This window comes from Grammomys surdaster, unplaced genomic scaffold (assembly GCF_004785775.1).
Source record: "Grammomys surdaster isolate TR1022 unplaced genomic scaffold, NIH_TR_1.0 67, whole genome shotgun sequence".
Taxonomy (NCBI): Eukaryota; Metazoa; Chordata; class Mammalia; order Rodentia; family Muridae; genus Grammomys; species Grammomys surdaster.
Window position 1 is genome coordinate 8,538,439 of NW_021604569.1, and position 18,091 is coordinate 8,556,529.

At 40.3% G+C, this 18,091-nt stretch overlaps 2 protein-coding genes and 1 non-coding gene across 4 annotated transcripts in view; 2 read left to right on the forward strand and 1 right to left on the reverse strand.

Annotated features, from left to right (window-relative positions):
• Window positions 1–15,362, reverse strand: part of Wdpcp (WD repeat containing planar cell polarity effector) — a 292,940-nt gene extending 277,578 nt beyond the window's left edge. For both annotated transcript variants that reach the window (XM_028778483.1, XM_028778475.1), the window contains exon 1: window positions 15,185–15,362. The gene's annotated coding sequence lies outside the window, so the exon portion shown is untranslated. The remainder of the gene's footprint in view (window positions 1–15,184) is intronic.
• LOC114631050 lies at window positions 10,752–10,853 on the forward strand. The gene has a single exon (XR_003712897.1). It is a non-coding gene; the product is annotated as a U6 spliceosomal RNA (small nuclear RNA).
• A 370-nt stretch (window positions 15,363–15,732) lies between the features above and the next one.
• Mdh1 (malate dehydrogenase 1) overlaps window positions 15,733–18,091 on the forward strand; it is a 16,537-nt gene continuing 14,178 nt past the window's right edge. Inside the window, exon 1 of the mRNA XM_028778576.1 lies at window positions 15,733–15,830. Within this exon, the coding sequence (XP_028634409.1) occupies window positions 15,828–15,830 (3 nt within the window). The 5' untranslated portion in view covers window positions 15,733–15,827. The remainder of the gene's footprint in view (window positions 15,831–18,091) is intronic.

Consider the following 18,091-nt stretch of genomic DNA (forward strand, 5'->3'; position numbering starts at 1 on the left):
TCTCTCTCTCTCTCTCTCTCTCTCTCTCTCTCTCTCTCTCTCTCTCTCTCTCTGCCTTTCTCCACCTCTATTACCCTCTTAACTCCCCTCCCTATGCCCTGAATAAACTGTTCTATACCATTGTGTGGCTGGTCCCTCAAGGGGAAGGGATACCTCAGCATGGGCCCGCTGAGACACCCCCTTCCCCCATACCTGACTACACCTTCATAGAACATATCCCCCTTCTCTTTATTTTTTTTATAATCACATCATATGGTGTCATGAGTCAGATTTAGAAACTTGCAGGTTTGTATCTCCCCCTGCTATCACATGGAGATCCATGCTCACTAGCCTAAACTTCAGAGAACTGGTAAGCCCAGGGCCCATGGTCCCAGGGGAGAGTTCTTGAGCTCTGAATATCTCAGGTAAACTAACAGGCTGGTACATAGCATTAGTTTCCAAGTTGCCCCCCAACAAAACCTGAGCCTTGCTCCAGTCTCTAGGCTAATCCCCAACAAGACCAACATCTCCAGATTACAGCCTCAACAAGACCAGTGTCTCCAGGTTATTCCCCTAAAATACCTAAACCCCCAGGTTACAAGCCAATGCAGAGGGGAGCATAAATTAAGTTTATGATATGACTCCCAGCACCAGCCAATTATGTTAAATACCACAGTAGCCCTCCAATTAGATGCCTGTACACTTACCACCTGCTTGCTGCTTACTATAAAGCCTTGCCACGATAGATATTCAGGGCTCCCCCACCACCAAAGCCATCCTTCATGAAGGTGGTATGTTGTGGGCACCCAACTTAGCTCTCTGTCACTCTGTCTCTTTCTCTCACTCTGTGTGTGTCTGTGTGTGTGTGGTGTGTGTGTGTGTGTGTGTGTGTGTGTGTGTGTGTGTGTGTGTTCCTTCAGATCAAACCCCTCAGTCTCTTCCCTAGTGTTGCAACAGAGACCAGCTGCATCCTCCCTTCCCCATGCCCACATCTCCTGGGACTCCCCTAGACCATCCCCTCCCTCCTAACCTCCCTCCCTCCACTTGTTGCTGCATCCCAGTCTCCCACCCAGCAGGTACCTCCTGCTAAACTACAGGCCTGCAAAATTGCAGTAAATGTAATTTACCATAAAAACAAAGTGAAAGGAAAAAATAATGATCATCTCACTAGATGCAGAAAAGCCCTTTGATAAAATCCAACACTACCAAGGATAAAAATCCTATAGAGATTGGATATATAAGGGACATACCTAAATATAATAAAGGCAACTTAAGCAAGCTTATAGCCAACATCAATTAAATAGAAAGAAATTTAAAGCAATTCCATTGAAATCAGGAACAACAGGCTGTCCACTCCACATCTAATCAAATAGTACTTGAAGTCTTGGCTAGAGCAATAAGACAAATGAAGGTGATCAAGGGAATACCAGTGGAAAGGAAGAAGTCAGGTTATTTGCAGATAATATGATAGTATACATAAGTGACCCTAAAAATGCCATCAAGAACTTCCTACATCTGATTAAACACTTTCAGTGAAGTGGCTGTATGTAATAATGACTCAAAATTATCAGTAGCCCTCCTATATACAAATGACAAATGGACTGAGATAGAAATCAAGGAAACAACACCTTTCACAATAGCCTCAAATAACATAATATCTTGGGGTAACTCTAACCAAGTAGGGCTGGAGAAATGGCTCAGTAGTTAAGAGCACTGATTGCTCTTCCAGAGGTCCTGAGTTCAATTCCCAGCACCCACATGGTAGCTCACAACCATCTGTAATGGGATCTGATGCCCTCTTCTGGTGTGTCTGATCACAGCAACTGTGTACTCACATATATAAAATAAATAAATCTAAAACAAACAAACAAACAAAAACTTACAATGAAAGTAAGTGTTAGAACTGTATGCTAAAAACTTCAAATCTTTGAAGAAGTAAATTGAAGACAGAAAGATCTACCATGCTCATGAATCGGTAGTATTAACATAGTAAAAAACGGCCATTCTACCAAAAGAAACCTACAGATTCAATGCAATCTCCATTAAAATTCCAAGACAATTATTTACATACCTTTAATAGACAATTCTCAATTTCATTTTGAAAATCAAAAAACCCAGATAGCTAAAACAATCCTGAACAATAAAAGAACTGCTTAAGGTATTACCATCCCTGATTTCAGGTTGTATTACAGAGCAGTAGTAGTAATAATAATCATAGTATTGGCATAAAAGCAGACATGATCAATGAAATTGAATTGAAGACTCAGACATTAATCCTTTATGCCTTTTAATGTCTTTTTCTTCAGCCAGCCCACCACATTAACAGCCCACCACATTGGGAGCCAACGGTAACTTTTAATCGATTTATTTTTTTCTTTATATTCACTACTTTGTGTGTTCTCTGTAGGTTCTTCTCCTAGCTCTACAACATCTTCTCCAGCACAGTTCAGCTTCTCCTGGCTCAAACATTACCAACTGTCTCACATTGTTCTCTGACTTCTGTCTCCTGAAACCTCCTCTTCTCCCAGCCTCTGCTGGCTTTTGATATCCTCTCCTGTTCCCAGAATTCCAAGAGGCAACTGACACTGAAGGGTTCTTTAAAGGGTCAGGCACATAAAATAAATCCTACTACAACTGAAAAGCTTCTATAATGCAAAGGACACTGTCAATAAGACATAGCAGCAGCCTGCAGAATAGGAAAAACTTTTAGGAAGACTAAAACCTAAAATATATAAAGAACTCAAAAATCTAGATATAAATAAAACAAATAATCCAATTTTTAAAATGGGATACAGATCTAAACACAGAATTCTCAATAGAGGAAATTCAAATGGTTGAGAAATACTTCAAGAAATGTTCAATATCCATAGCCATCAGGAAAATACAAATCAAAACTACTTTAAGAACACATGTCAAGGAGCTGGAGAGATGGCTCAGTGGTTAAAAGCATTGACTGCTCTTCCAGAGATCCTGAGTTCAATTCCTCCCAACCACATGGTGGCTCACAATCATCTCTAATGGAATCAGATGCCTTCTTCTGGTATCCATGAAGATAGTATACTCACATACATAAAGTAAATAAATAAATAAATAAATAAATAAATATATTTTTAAAAAAGAACACCTGCCAGAATGGCTGAGATGAATAACATATCTGACAAAGATGTGGAGTAAGGGAAACACTCCTTCATTGTCAGTAAAAGGGCAAACTTATATAGCCACTATGGAAATCAATACAACAAGACCTCGGAAAGCTGGGAATTACCTACCTCAAGATCCAGCTATACTACTCTTGGTCATACACACAAAGGACACTTGCTCAAGCATGTTCATTGTGGCTTTATTCATAATAGCCAGAAACTGGAAACATCCTAGATGTCCTTTAACAGAAGAATGGGTAAACAAAAGGCAGTACATTTACACAACAGAATAATATTCAGTTGTTTTTTTAAATGGCATCATGGGGCTGGAGAGATGGCTCAGCCGTTAAAGGCTAGGCTCACAACCAAAAAATGGCATCATGAATTTGTAGGCAAATGCATGGAAGTAAAAAAAAATCACTTTGAGTAAGATAACTCAAACCCTGAAAGATAAATATGGTACATATGTAATTATAAGTGGATATTAGCAGTTAAGTAAATGATAACCAAGCTACAATTTGTAGATCAAGAGAGGTTAGGTAAAGAGGAGAGGAGATTTCTACAGGGGTCACATGCATCTCCCTGGAAGGGTTAAATAGATTTTTACAAACAGACTGGGGGAAGGTGGGGACGAGATGGGAGAGTCAGGTGAGGGGGTGGAGGAAGAGAGTATGGGAGAGACAGCTGGAACTGGGGGGTATCTGGGAGTGGTGTAGAAACCTAGTGCAGTGGAAACTTCCTGGAATCTATGCAGGTGATCCTAATGAGGACTCCTAGTAATGATGGACATGGAGTCTGAACAAGCCATTGCTTGTCACCAGGTAGGGCTTCCAGTGGCAAGACAGTAATTGAGTTGTTGACCAAAGGAGACCCATGGAAATCCCCCAAAATAACCCAATCTGATGCTAAGACAAAGAGTTGCTCTCTGCAACTGACAGCAGAACCCCACTGTTGAGGACCACATCCACACAACTCATTGAACATGGAGAGGTCAAGCTGGTGACTACAAGGAGTCCTCACCCTCCATTCTCATCTCTTTGATGTCTGAAAGTGCTCTGTTGGCTACCAAAAGAAAAGCGTGAACCAATGTCAAATTTGACCTAAGGCCCATTCCAGGAGAAGAAACTCATGCCTGACACTGGTTGGGTAGGCAAAACTAGACACTAGATAGCTCAGAGTCCTAGGGTAAAACCAAACACTACGGGGGGGGGGGGGGGCGGTGAAAACGGGGGAAAGGCTTCAATAAAATAACTCCTAATGATATTCTGCTGTACTCATAGATAAGTGCCATATCTAATCATCAATAGAGAGGCTTCCTCCAGCAGCAAAAAGGCGTTAAGAGTCAGAGGGGATGGAGGACACCAGAAGAACACAGCCTTCTAAATCAACTAAGCAAAGTGCATACAGCTCACAGAGGATGAAGCAGCAAACACAAGGCCTGCATGAGTCTGCGTCAGGTCCTCTGTAGATATCAAAGCTACTAGCTGAACATTTTTATGGGGCTCCTGACTACAAGAACGATTAGATCCCCGATTCTAATACCTGCTATTGGGGTTGTTTTCCTCCTCCTGGATTGCCATATGCAACTTTGATATGAAAGTTTTGCTACACATTATATTGTGTTTTGTGATGTTTGGTTGTTGTCTCTTAAAATCCTGCTCTTTTTTAATGAGAGATAGAGAAGAAGTGGATCCAGAGGGGAGGGCAAGTGAGGAAGAAGTAGGAGGAGTAAAGGGAGAGAAAACTATAATCAGGATATATTGTATGAGAAAATAATCTATTTTCAAAAATTAATTAAAGGACATCCTATTAAACTAGCCTAAATGTCAGTGTTCCTGTCTTGAAAAACAAAAGGGCTGTTATAAATTACAGGCAATTAAAGAGAACTTATATCTAAATTCAATGAATGATCCTACTTCCAGAGAAAATGTTAGAGTACATTATTGAAAAAAACTGTCAAAATGTGAACATGAAGGGCGTATATGATGGTTAATACTGACTGTCAACCTGACAGAACCTAAGATCACGTAGCAAACAAACACTGAGATCTCCTAGATTGGGTTGAGACACTAAGGGTACCATTCCATGAATTAACAGAAGAAAGCAAGATGGCACCAGCATCTATCGCTCTCTACCTCCTGAGGCTGTCATGTGACCAGCTGTCCTCTGCCTCTCCACTAGGTCTTTTCTGCTACCACAGCCTCCAGACTGTAGCCAAAACCAGTTCTCCCTCCCTCAAGCTGTTTCTTGTCAGATATTTTGTCATAGCAAGTAAAACAGAATTTCCTGAATGTTATAACTATCTGAAAATTATATGAAAGATTCCTTGTTATTAGAAAATACACAGTAAGTATGCACAAGGTGTGATATCTGTAAGTTTCATTCAAAAATGTATGGCATGTGGTAACAAGCTGTGTGTGTAAAAGTGAATGTGACAGGATTTGTTAACTATTAGTAAATCTGCTTAAGAGGGCCCTGAAAAGTGCTTATGACTAAATTTCAGTAAATTCTATATACTTTCAAGATAAAGGAGAAAGCTGAACATATAAAAAGAGAGTATTTCTGTTCATCAAAAAGGAAGAAATAAAGAGGCCATAACCATACAACTGTATTGCACAAGGAAGGCTTCAGAACACAGACGGAAAGCAGGAGCAGCCCAGCAATCTGAGCTAGAAGACAGAACCCCAAGGCTGGGAGGACAAGTTAGTTATCTCTGGAGTAGACAGTGAGAGAACAAGCTATGAATTCCTGGGGGCTCCCCTTAGGGATTCAGCTAAGTTTCTGACAGCATAGGACAATGAGGCCCAGGGGGAAAAATCGTACACTCACACATAAGATACACATAGATATACATAATTCAGAGTAAAATAAATCTTTAAAAGTACATACATGTTTTTTAAAATATTATCATATGCAGTGCACCTTAAAGAAACAGATGAACAGTATTTTAAAGATCCTAAAGTTACTCATAGTAACTTTTTCCTCTTCTGGTCTTCCTTATTAGTTTACAAAATGTATACAAAATCTGGAAGAAGACTAACTGCTACATCTTAGTCTACTATGTTGCTAAAACAAAATACCTGAGATTAGGCACTTTTTAAGGTTTTGTTGAGCGCATAGCTTTTGAGGCCAGAAGTTCAAGACTAGGTGACCATGTCTGGTGAGATCTTTATGATATACCCTAACAATAACAGCCACATGGCATGTGTAGAAGCAGTTCAGATCATAATTCCAAAAGACAATTCAAATGTCAAAGTCTCAACTGTTGAAATACCAAAGGGTCAAAATCTGTAAAGTCTAAGCTCCCTAAATCACAATCTGAACAAATTAAACTCCAAATTATTGAAATCATGGAAATCATGAAACCCACAATTTCTACTGTGGTGGAGGGCTATACTTGGGGTTGTATATTTAAAGGTTAAGACTAACACCACAGCAATTTATCTGAACAATGTTTCCATTGTTAATAAAAGTCAGTTCAAACATCCCTAAAATGGCAGAAGGGGCTTAAATAACTAGTTTTGTACCTCTTTCCCACACTGAGATCAAGTTATTAAAATAAAAATAACTGAAGAAAATCTGAGAGCTATTAATTCATAAAAGCAGTTTACCAACATTGTAATGTGCAGACCTTTTATAATATCATGTTACAGTCTAAAATTCCTCATGATGTTTACAGATTATAATGATTTATATTTGTCTTTAATGACTAAGCTTACCTCTCTTCACTTTCCTCTAGATTGCAATTTCCATGAAAAATAATGAACTCTCTGTTCTTTCTATATTTTATCCTTAATAATAATGCTTGACCCCTAAGTGGCTGGCCAATAAATTCGCTTTATAAATGAGTTGGAATCACTTTTTGAAACTATACTATATAGCACACTACTACTGTGCCAGTATTATATTCTACCATCTGCTATGCAATGTAATTAATCTTTGTGTAAATTCTAACAGTGTAGATACAAAATGGTTGGAAAAGCTTTTTATAAGAGTTCTAATTCATCTGTGGTGGTCTGGATAGGAATGGTTCCCATAGACTTATGTGTTAGGATGCTTGGTAATAGGCGGTAGCACTATCAGGAGGTGTGGCCTTGCTGGAGTGGGCAGAGCCTTGTTGGAGGAGGACATATGTCACAGTGGGGGCAGACTTTGAGTTTTCAGATGCTCACACTATGTCCAGTTTAGAACACAGTCTCTCCTTGCTGCCTCCAGATCAGTACTAGAACTCTCAGCTCTGTCATCCCCAGAACCTTATGCTGCCATGCTTCCCACCATGACAACAGACTGGACCTCTGAAACTGGAAAGCAGCCCCATTTAAATGTTGCCCTTTATAAGAGTTGCTGTGGTCATGATGTCTCTTCACAGCAACGAAATCTTAACTAAGACAACATCCAACACAGGTTTTACAAATTTGGTTCCATGAAAGACTTTGAGACTCATGTGTGTGTATGTATTCTGAGACATCCCAGATTAGTGAAGCAACATCTCCTTCATGTGTCTGCATTATAAGGATGACATTTGTCAAGGTATTGGGTCTTTAGTGGCTGTAGGCGCAACGGTGATATGTTCCGAGATATTTTTTTTTTCCGCTTTTCAAGACAGGGTTTCTCTGTATAGCCTTGGCTGTCCTGGAACTCACTCTGTAGACCAGGCTGGCCTCGAACTCAGAAATCCTCCTGCCTCTGCCTCCCAAGTGCTGGGATTAAAGGCGTGCGCCACCACTGCCCAGTTCCGAGGTTTTTTAAGTGAGAGAGAAGAGAGCTCTGTGTGCACAATGTATCAACACATACATGGGAGTCAGAGGATAACCTTTCAGAGTCAGTTCTCTCCTTCCAGAGTGATACACAGGATCAAACTCAGGTCATGAGGCCCATACAGAAAGTGTCTTTACCTGCTGAACCATCTCAATAGCCCCTGTTATGGTTTTTCTCAATGATTTTATCAAATGCCTTCATTTCAGATGACTGCATTATTAGTCTGGGTACCATTACCCACCACAGTGATGTGTATTTATACACTTTAGCTTTTGACCTATTTATGAATGTAACTTCTCTGCTTACCAGTGTCATATCCACTTGACTGATTTTAGGATACCTGGGAGTTTATGCTTGTGAAAATACGTGGGCTCCAATAGTAAAATGTGGCCTATGAAGGGTTTTGTTGTATTCTTATGTATCTCAAACAATTCTCCTAAAAATGTAAGTCTTAGAGTAACTTTTTTCAGAATTATACTCTGAGATTTTAGAATCTAAGGATTGTGATCTTTTAGGGCATCCAAGATGCTAGCATTTAAGATTGTTTCTTTGGGTGAACACATGCAATAGAAGCTAAACACACTGGTATGGTCTTGATGTACAACTCAACAATATTACAGTAACTAATCCAGTCTGAGAGGCCTCTTTCCTGAAAGATGAGCATTAATCTCTTCTGAAGGCAATGGCCTTACAGTATAAGTACCTTCCACAGGCTCCACCTCTTAAAGGAGTCAGCAGCACCTTGCTTATACTGGCAACCAGTCTCTAACACACCAGTCTGCAACAGTACAAACTATGTCCAAACCACAGCATTTATACAATTATTTTTATAGGAATAGGAACATACATAATGCAATTTTCATTAATTTTTAATATTTATCCATATGAATGTATATTCTGTAATCCATATATATATATATATATATATATATATATTTTTTTTTTTTTTTTTTTTTTTAGTTGAGACAGGGTATCACTATGTAGCCCTGGCTGGCATTCACCTCCTTCAGTCTCATGAATACTGAGATAAAAGCCAGTCTTATGTATTTGTTCTGAATATATGAATTATTTTCAGAGTTGTGCTTGTAAGTATCATCTACATCACTTGATTTAAATGGGTATCTATGGAAGGACAATTGCTCCATCTATCCAGACTTTATATCATCCTGTGTTATCATACCAATTGCAAACTAAGGCTTACAGAGACCAAGAAACATGTTCAGGGTCACATGGCTAAATAGAATAAAAACTAATTAATTTTCACTTCTTCCAATTAAATAAAAAAAAATCCCAAGATTAGCTGGCTAATATGCCCAGAAAAATGTAGTTATCAAAAAGAATCCTGTTGTTTTCTCCTGTTTCACCTAAATTTTTTTTAAAGGTGGGTAAAAAGCACTTGCCCCAAAGACTGACAGCTTAAGTTGAATCCCTGAGACCTCCATGGTGGAAGAAGGTAAAACTAACTCCCACAAATTGTCCTCTGACCCCCATGTGCATTCTGTGACACACCTGCACAAATGCATATGTCTGTGTGCATGCACATGCACAGTGCAATAAAAGAAAATGTGAACGCCCTAGTTACTAACTCTCCTCAGTTCTTCCTTTCGTCCACTCACAGAAACTTGATTTCATGAAGATCAAACGACTAAAATTTAATACTATTAAAATATCTTGTACTTGACCACATCTGAAAATACTAGTCAAAACTCATGCAGTTACAGTAAAGCTGAAAGGACACAGAAGATAGCACAGTCTACACAAGTAGGACATGCAAACGTAAGAGTGTAGGTGTGTGCATCAGGACATGCTGCTATGGGATGTATTTAAACTGTGTGTATATGAAATAGAAATAAAGTAGTTCTCAACCTGGTTCAATTTTAAGTTCAATTATAAGTTGGGTTTTGTGGGAGGTTGCCTTTACTAAGCTTAATTTGAGGTTTAACTATGCTTGAGACATACTGAAGGGAATGTGATCATTGTTTTTTAAATGCTACACATTCATTTTAGAAAGACTTCCTACTTTTAAAAATGTTCTTCATGTTATCTAGACCAAAGAATCCCCAAGATTAACCACGTTATTCTTATATTTAAAAACAGATATGTCTTTTCGTTTAGATAAGTCAGTATTTAGTCCTATACACTCACTTAAAAATATTTATAATAATCGGTTTCTGATTTATCTCACAAATGTTAACCTTTCTTTTAATGATTCTTTTTTTCTCATATTCTATATACTACCTAACAAAGCTATTATTAATTACATGGCTGTTGTACCAAAAAACAGATTTGTAAAAAATGCAGCTAATGAGGCCAACGGCAAAGGTTTCTTACCATTACTGTCCTAACTATCACTCAGCTACTTGCAGTAAGAGGAAATCAGATTGCAATAAAATAATTATATAAAAGCTTACCAGTTCCAGCTGAGTGTCTGACACCTGTAACCCTAGCACTCAAGAGGCTATGGGAAGAGGATTGCTGTGAGTTCAAGTCCATCCTGAACTATATAGTGAATTCTAATCCATCCTAGACTAGTTTTAGATCTTGTCTCAAACAACAAGAAAACAGAACAAAGTAAAGGCTTAAAAGTTTTATCTTGCATTAAAAAAAAACATTAAAATGTATGCCAATTTCACATATGCTACAAATAAAAATCAATATGAAGAGAAACAATTTTATACTATATAAGAAGATCTTGTAAGCCTCAGAATGCCTAGAGTAGGAAGAGTCAACATCGTCTATCAAAGATCTCAAAATTAGTGCTTCTTTAGTATTCCTACTAGAGATTGTACAATAGTATTCCAAATATTTTCAGCAATTAGAATTAAACATTCAAAAATGCCGATCTGGACAAATATATATATATATATATAAAGTATGCACTTCAGCTGCTCATGCCCTAACATGGAAACTATACAGAGGTCAGCACATCTCTTGCACAAAGATGCCACACAGATTTGTGAAACCTTTCATATTTCTACAGGGATAAAGAGTTAACTACATCTCCAAAGCTAACACAATGGCTTAATGTATATTGTTGGTTGCCTAACAAAAGAGAATGTTTACTTAGTATCCAGAAACCACCTTTGCATGAAAATTCACAATGAAACTGGGAAAACAGGCTGTGCTACTCCAAAAGACTGTTTTCCAAGAAGGAACAGCACACAAATAGCCTCAAACCTAGTATAACAGCAAACATGATTTACTCCACTTAGACCAACTATAATAGCAAATGTGCCAATTTACCCCAGTAGACTAAAATTCCTCCATTCCAACATATTATATTACCTAATAAGGCAATATAATCAGTGCTAATATAGTCCTTAATCCAGTTTACAAAAGACATCATGTCCCCATCAACCTGCCTTCAAAATAAGTATGTTTATGCTCATGGCTATCTACTTTGACAGAGAAACTTCTTTTTGCAGTGGTCAGTGGTAACTAGAGACTCACAACTTGTCATGGTATGGAAAATAATGTGTTTAATGACCAACCACAAAGGGAAATGATTGACCTCCCATCAAGGCTCAGAAGTAAGAATGGAAAGAATGTAACGGCTAAAGGATGGGTAGGGGATGTTGACTTTCAGGCATCACAAGGCTGCCCCATGCTGAACTCACATGAGCTATGATTGACAGGACCTGCAAAAGAGTAGGCCAGTACAGATCTTCGGTGAAATGAGCCTGACTCTCCCTGATCTAGATGCAGTGATGGTTGGTAGTGGAAGGGGAGACATTTTCTCCAGGAGTGTAGCCACTGTTAAGGTATCCAGTATCTGTAAATCAACCCATACCCAACTCCTCGTGTTTCTAAAAACAAAACAAAAGACAAGAAGCAGGGCTAGTGGGCAAAGGAAAGGAATTACTGCAAATGAAAGGTTCAAATTGCTTAAGACAGCACTGAAGTATTATTGCAATGTTTTCCCAACATTTCTAGACCATATTAATCAAAGGAACTCCAAATGAGAAAGAAACAATAAGATTTAAGGCAAATATTAGGCACCTTACAATACTGTAATACTGTCTGTAATTTACTGAATTATCTGACTATCTAAAGGTAATAAATCCTTTTCCAAATCTGAGTTTTCTTTTGTTTATTTCCAATTCCATCTCCGTCCACTCACAAATACTTCACAAATACACCAGCAGTCCAGTTCAGTAGTGTCAGGAGAACAAACATGAATCAGCAGGGGTTACACAGCCTAGCAGAGACAGCCAGGCTTCTGCCGAATCAGTGGAAGTGACCAGGACCAGCAGGGATGCCAGGAAAATTTCTCTGCCAATCAAAGCAAAGATCAGCAAAGACACAAGACCAAGAAGCATTGCAAAGCTAGCTATGCAAACCTCATCATTGTCCATTGAGTCCTATTTATACTCCTTCCAAACATCACGTGTCCTCCATGGGTCTTGCCTCACCACCTGTCATGCCTCAGCACGTGAGTCTGTCTTAGCAAAACACATGAGTCTGTAACAGCTGACATCACTCTGCTAATCATCGGAGTCAGTGAAAGCTTGCAAGAAGCCGCCAGACCACCACTAGAGGGGAGGGTTTGGTGCATTTCTCTCTATGGAGTCACTACAAATGGACCTCTGCTACACAGTGTAAAGCTAACCAATACATGTGTATCATTAACAAAGAATCCTTCATCATGCTTGCTTTAGCAAAACATCCTTTCACCTGTGTCTGCTTCAGGAAGACACTCTTTCATGTGTTTCCCCCAGCAAAACACCATCTGACACAACTGACTTTCCAAAGACACCACAAGTTTCCACTTCAAGACTCCTAAAGTCAATCTTGGGCCTCTACTCACACACACTTCATACACACGCATGAGAGTATCTCCAGACACACATGCACTCACACATATGAAAACATGCATACACACACACCACATACACGTGAGATGAAAAAGAAGAAATGGACTTAAGCCAAGAAAGAATCCAAAGTGAGGAACTGTGAGAAGAACTGGATGTTGGCTAGTAAGAAGCCTGGACTAAGGCAGGATAAGAAAGCTAAGGACATATTAAAATATACAGACACCTTAGTAGGCTCCTTTTTCCAACCTGCATTACTGGTACAATCCAAACCTGAACAGTCTTATAAATAAACACATCATGACTGGCTTCTTTCAGGATAGAAGACAATCGTTGAGGCAAAAATTGGGCTTCTTGGCTTTGCAAGGCCCATTCCTGGTCAGTCAGCACTTCAGAAGTCACAAATATCATAGGAAACCCAATAGTAGAAGAAATGGCTGGCTGAAGATGAGCTATCTCTGAGGATAAGCTTCTGCTCTGGGTGATGACTTTCTTCTACCAAATGCTGTGATAAAACACTAACTTGGAGGAGAAAATGGTTTACTTCAACACTTCCACATCTCAGTCTATCACTAATGGAACCCAAGGCAGAAACTGAAGCAAAGATCATAGGAAAATGCTGCTTACTGGTTTGTTCAGCGACCTTTCATATTTGATCTCCTGTCTTGATTCCTTCATATAAGCCAAAAAGACCCTTTCCTCCCCAAGTTACTGCGATAATAACCCTAAGACAGTCAGCAATAGTAGTGGCACATGCCTTTAATCCCAGCACTCAGGAAATTCTCTCCTTCCAAGTGACTCTAGTTTGTGATGAAAACTAACCAGCCTACCACTGCAGTATACATATGGGTCTGTGTCCTCACCACTGCTTCCAAGACAGAGCATATGTTAGTTACTCACAGATAGTTACTCACAGATCACCATGTTACCATTAGGAATTACAAAATCTTGTTTCATGCTACAGTGTTTCCTAAAAGGCAGTAACTAAAACTGTTATCCTAAGGTCCCGTGGCAGACTTATTAAAACATTTATTAAAAGACTTATTAAAATAGTCACCATTAAATCAGCTCCAGCCCTTCTCTCTTCACTTGGAAATCCTGTAATATCTCCCTCAGCCAACAAGTGAAACTAGGGGCAAGTCCTGCTATCTCTAGCTACAGTGTGATGTTTTCACACATGCATCTTCAGTAGGAAGTACTATAAAGTAACAGAACTAATGCCTATTAGAAAACCAAGAAGAAACAAAGTACAGAGACATTCCCTGGAATTTGAGAGTCTCTGACACAGAGGTAACATTTAGAAATAAGTGTGGACAGAGACACAGGAAGTATTCCAACGTAAAAGATCAGTGCTCAAGAACAAAAGAAAGGCATCAAATGAATAAAGGGATTTGAGGAGCCATTCAAGGAAGGTACAAACCTAAATTGAAACCTAAATGCTATTGGGCCCAGTAGTGACTAGTTTTATGTCAACCTGACACAAGCAAGCTACAATCATAAGTTAGGAGAAATCCTCAATTGAAAAAATGCTTCCACCATAAGATCAGGCTGTACACAAGCCCATATGTCATTTTTTTAAATTTCAGAATGATGGGGGGGGGTCCCAGCACATTATGGGTGGTGCCATCTCTGGGCTAATAGTCCTGAGTTCTATAGAAAAAAGACTTAGCAAGCCTTGAGGAATATGGTCTCTGCAACAGCTCATGCCCTCCAGGTCCCTCCCTATACTGAGTTCCTCGAATGATGAGCCAAAATGTGAAGTGTAGGCCAAATAAATCCTTTCTCCCTAACCTGCTTTTGGTCATGGTGTTTCATCTCAGAAATAGAAGCCCTAACTAAGATTGACTCTAAGGCATCATATTTCTTTTCCAAATACTAAATCTTCCAAAAACAAAACTGAAGCCATTCACCATCCATTTACTAGTGACAGATAATTCTGAAGTTAGACCAAGGGCATATTCATTGGTCTGTTCCAAAGCACCACATCTTTTCGAATGAATATGCGCACAACAAACAGAGAATACAGAATTTCCCTTAACAACTTTCATTTTAAATCAAAGTCTCTTGAGTTGTTTTAGCCGCTAACATTCCGCCTCAAACAATCAGTGTCTCCCAACCTCCCCTGGAAATAACGGGTTTGGCAAAACTTTATCAAGTTTTAAAGTTCATCCAGTTTCCAAAAAGAGAATGAGCAAACAGTGTCAATGCTTACAGTAGGCAAAGAAAGTTAGATTCGTGTACCACGAGCTAATGCAAGGAAAGGGTTCTCACTCCACAAACAAATCTTTCTGACTTTACTTTGGAAAAGTTGCACTGATTCAAACTGCAAGACACTCTTCCCTCCTGAAAACTGTGGCATTCACATGGCTCCTGACACTAACAGGGGACTCGGGAGGTCGCCCACACTCGCCGACTACGGATTCAGGATACGTGCAACGGTGCCGCGCCCTGTTCTGGCCCCGACGTGAAAAGAAAAACACTCGTGGCCGAGCTCACCAGCCTCTGACGTGGGGACGCAGTCCCACTCGATCTTGGTCCCGAGAGCGCTCAGGTGAGCCTGCCTTGTCGCCTAGCAACGGTGAAGCTGCCCGTTCTTCCGCACGCGTCAATTCCTCCCGCCTCTGAGTGAGTTTTTAAACGGTTTTGTTTCCGGGTCGAGCGGGCTTTATGCAACGGAAGGTTTCTTAAGCCTCCCTTGTTTAGTCTTGGGGTAGGATAGATTCTCGGTGGAGCGGCGGGTGCTGTCGCTCAGGGGTCGTTTCTCCTCCCTCGAGTTAACGCCTCCTCTCCCGCCAATAGCTGAGCGCCATCAGGCAGGAGCCTCATCCAAAGCACCAACCCTCTGCTCACAACCGCGCTCCAATCACAGAGGTTCAGCCCCGGGTACTACTTTGCAGTTCTCGAGGCGCGTAGGAAGAAAGGGCTTTGGGGTATTGTAGTTTAGCACTGTTAGGAATGCACGGAGATGGGTGCCAGAGATCACCGGAAGAACTACACCTCCCAGAAAGGGCCGGGGCTCCAGCCGAACCTTTGCTGGCCAGCCCCACGCTCTTTCTCAGAATCTGTTCCGCTGTAGAGGTGACCTGACTGCTTGAGAAGGCCTTTGCAGGTGCAGAGATCAACCTTGCAGTTTGCAATTATGGTGAGTGTGGGCTCCCGAAACCTGCAGCAGCTCCGGCCTCTCGGCCTCCTCCTGCTCTTGATGCGCTTTAGAAAAGCAATAATGCCAGGCGCTGTCCTTCGCGCGGTTTGCGAAAACGCGACACATCCTCGCGGCTGTCGCAGTAATCCAAAAATTGGAAAGGGGTTCGCTTCCATTGGAGATTCTTAAAAGGACTCTAGAGAACTCATTGTCCTTGGAGGGGCGGGTCTCAATCCTTGCGCATGACTAAGGGTCAAAATTTTCTACGAAGAACCTTAAAGGATTTGATGCGGGGGATGAGATTTGATGGGAGGGTAAGAATTGAATCCTAACTCTATTTTGCCTCTTAAGCTCTTGGAAAGACTAGGCCTCTGATGTTGAGGTAGTGTCCCAGGTTATGATCCCAGTTTTCAGGAGACATATTTCCACCATATTTAATTTAAAAGAAAACAAATGTTACTGAAAACCTATTCTTGGTCTCCGTTTGTAATGCCAGGACTCATTAGCATCGCTAGTCAAACAGTCCGGATATTCTTTCCTACCCTGTCATCAGTTCCAAAGACCTTCTTGCAGATGTAAGGCAACCATCTTGTTGAAGCTCTAGATCTATCTTGTCCCCAGCATGGGGCGGGGAGGGGGGGGTAGTAAAAGAGCTCTGACGTAGGACTAATCTGTGTGCTGTGTGAAGGTGACATTTGCCACCAGACTGGAAATTGCTACGTATTTTAGAATTTACATTTTAAAAATACTTGTTCTCCTTTAATCTCAAGATAGAGAGTGTGAGATGAATTGGAAATTTTTGGATGAATTGGAAATTTCACAGAACCCAAAAGACATGTTTTCAAACAAGGACAAAAACTTCCTCAACCTCTATAAGAGACCCTAAGGGGATAACTACTAATTTCCAGTCATCATTGCCTAGTTATTTTGGCACATAAGTAGTTGTTTAAATTATGGCTTAAGCAGTTTCTGCCTTAATAATTTTAGTTATAAAACGGTACTAGTTACCCAAGAACTTCAGACTAGATCTATATGAAAACCTTTTTTAAATCATCTTATCCAAAAGCCCACTTCAAATACTAAAATTTGGTTTGCTGAGACCCAGGAAACGAGTTTCTCAAGGTCACAAGGTTTGCACCCAGGGTCTCTTATCCCTCCCTTTTACCAGGATTGTGTTATGTGTTTGACAAGTCACTTCATAATCCCCATTAGGAGGTAAATCACAAAGTCAGCATGTGACATCTGATAGCTTTGTTCCTTGTCATTCAGAGTGTTGAAATTCTGAAGTTGAAAGGGCATTTAGGAATTGTTTCATCTAATCTTAAAACAGCCTGGCAAGGTTTCCCAAGGTCAGGGAGATCCAGGGCCTCTGGTTAGAGTGTTGAGTTTGTTATGCACTAGACAGAACTGGTCTACCCCTAGAGTCACATCTGGGCCAGAAGATATGAGCTGTTCCAGGTAGAAGAGTTCTGTGATGTTGCAGTCTCACATGATTCAGAACCATCTTGTCTGCTGGGAAAAGGATGTGAGCAAATTGCTGCTTTAGAAAAGAAGTGTCAGTTCCAGTCAGTGTGGTGGTACATATCTTAAATCCCAGCTCTTGGGATGCATTGACAGACAGCTCTATGATTGTATGAAACAAGCCTGGACTACATACCAAGTTTCAGGCCAACCAGAGCTGCATAGGGAGACCCTGCCTCATAAAGAAAGAACAAAAGCTGTCTTTTTTTTTTTTTTAAGCCAATTCAAAACCTTTTTAAAAGGAACTCTGCCATTGTCCATAGCGGAGTCAGCTAAGAACACCTAGAGGGATCTGAATGATACCTTGTGTCTTTTATATTGCAGGAATACGTGTAAATAGAAAGTAAAAAGAGAATGCTATTCTGAGGAATAACAGAGAGGAAACTTAAATTCAAGCCTTTCAACTAAACAGCACATTCTTAAGACAGCCTGTGTCTGCAGGAAGGTCATTAATGCCCTGCCAAGAGAGAAGTCATTCCTTTTTGGGTGTTGGCAACATGCCCAGATATCTGAGCAGAGAATAGTAACCTACACTGGCACTGTTACACTGTGAGAAGTCAGTGAGGCTCTCCTCTCCTCCTGCTTCTCAACTGCAGTATCTCAGGAAAGCAGGAAGAACCAAACTGTCGTCTCCTTTACCTACTTCATCATCAGACCTTCAAATACTAAAGTAACTCCTTAAGATGGAACTGGCCACCATGAGGAGAGCAACAATACCAACCAACCAGAGCTCCCAGGGT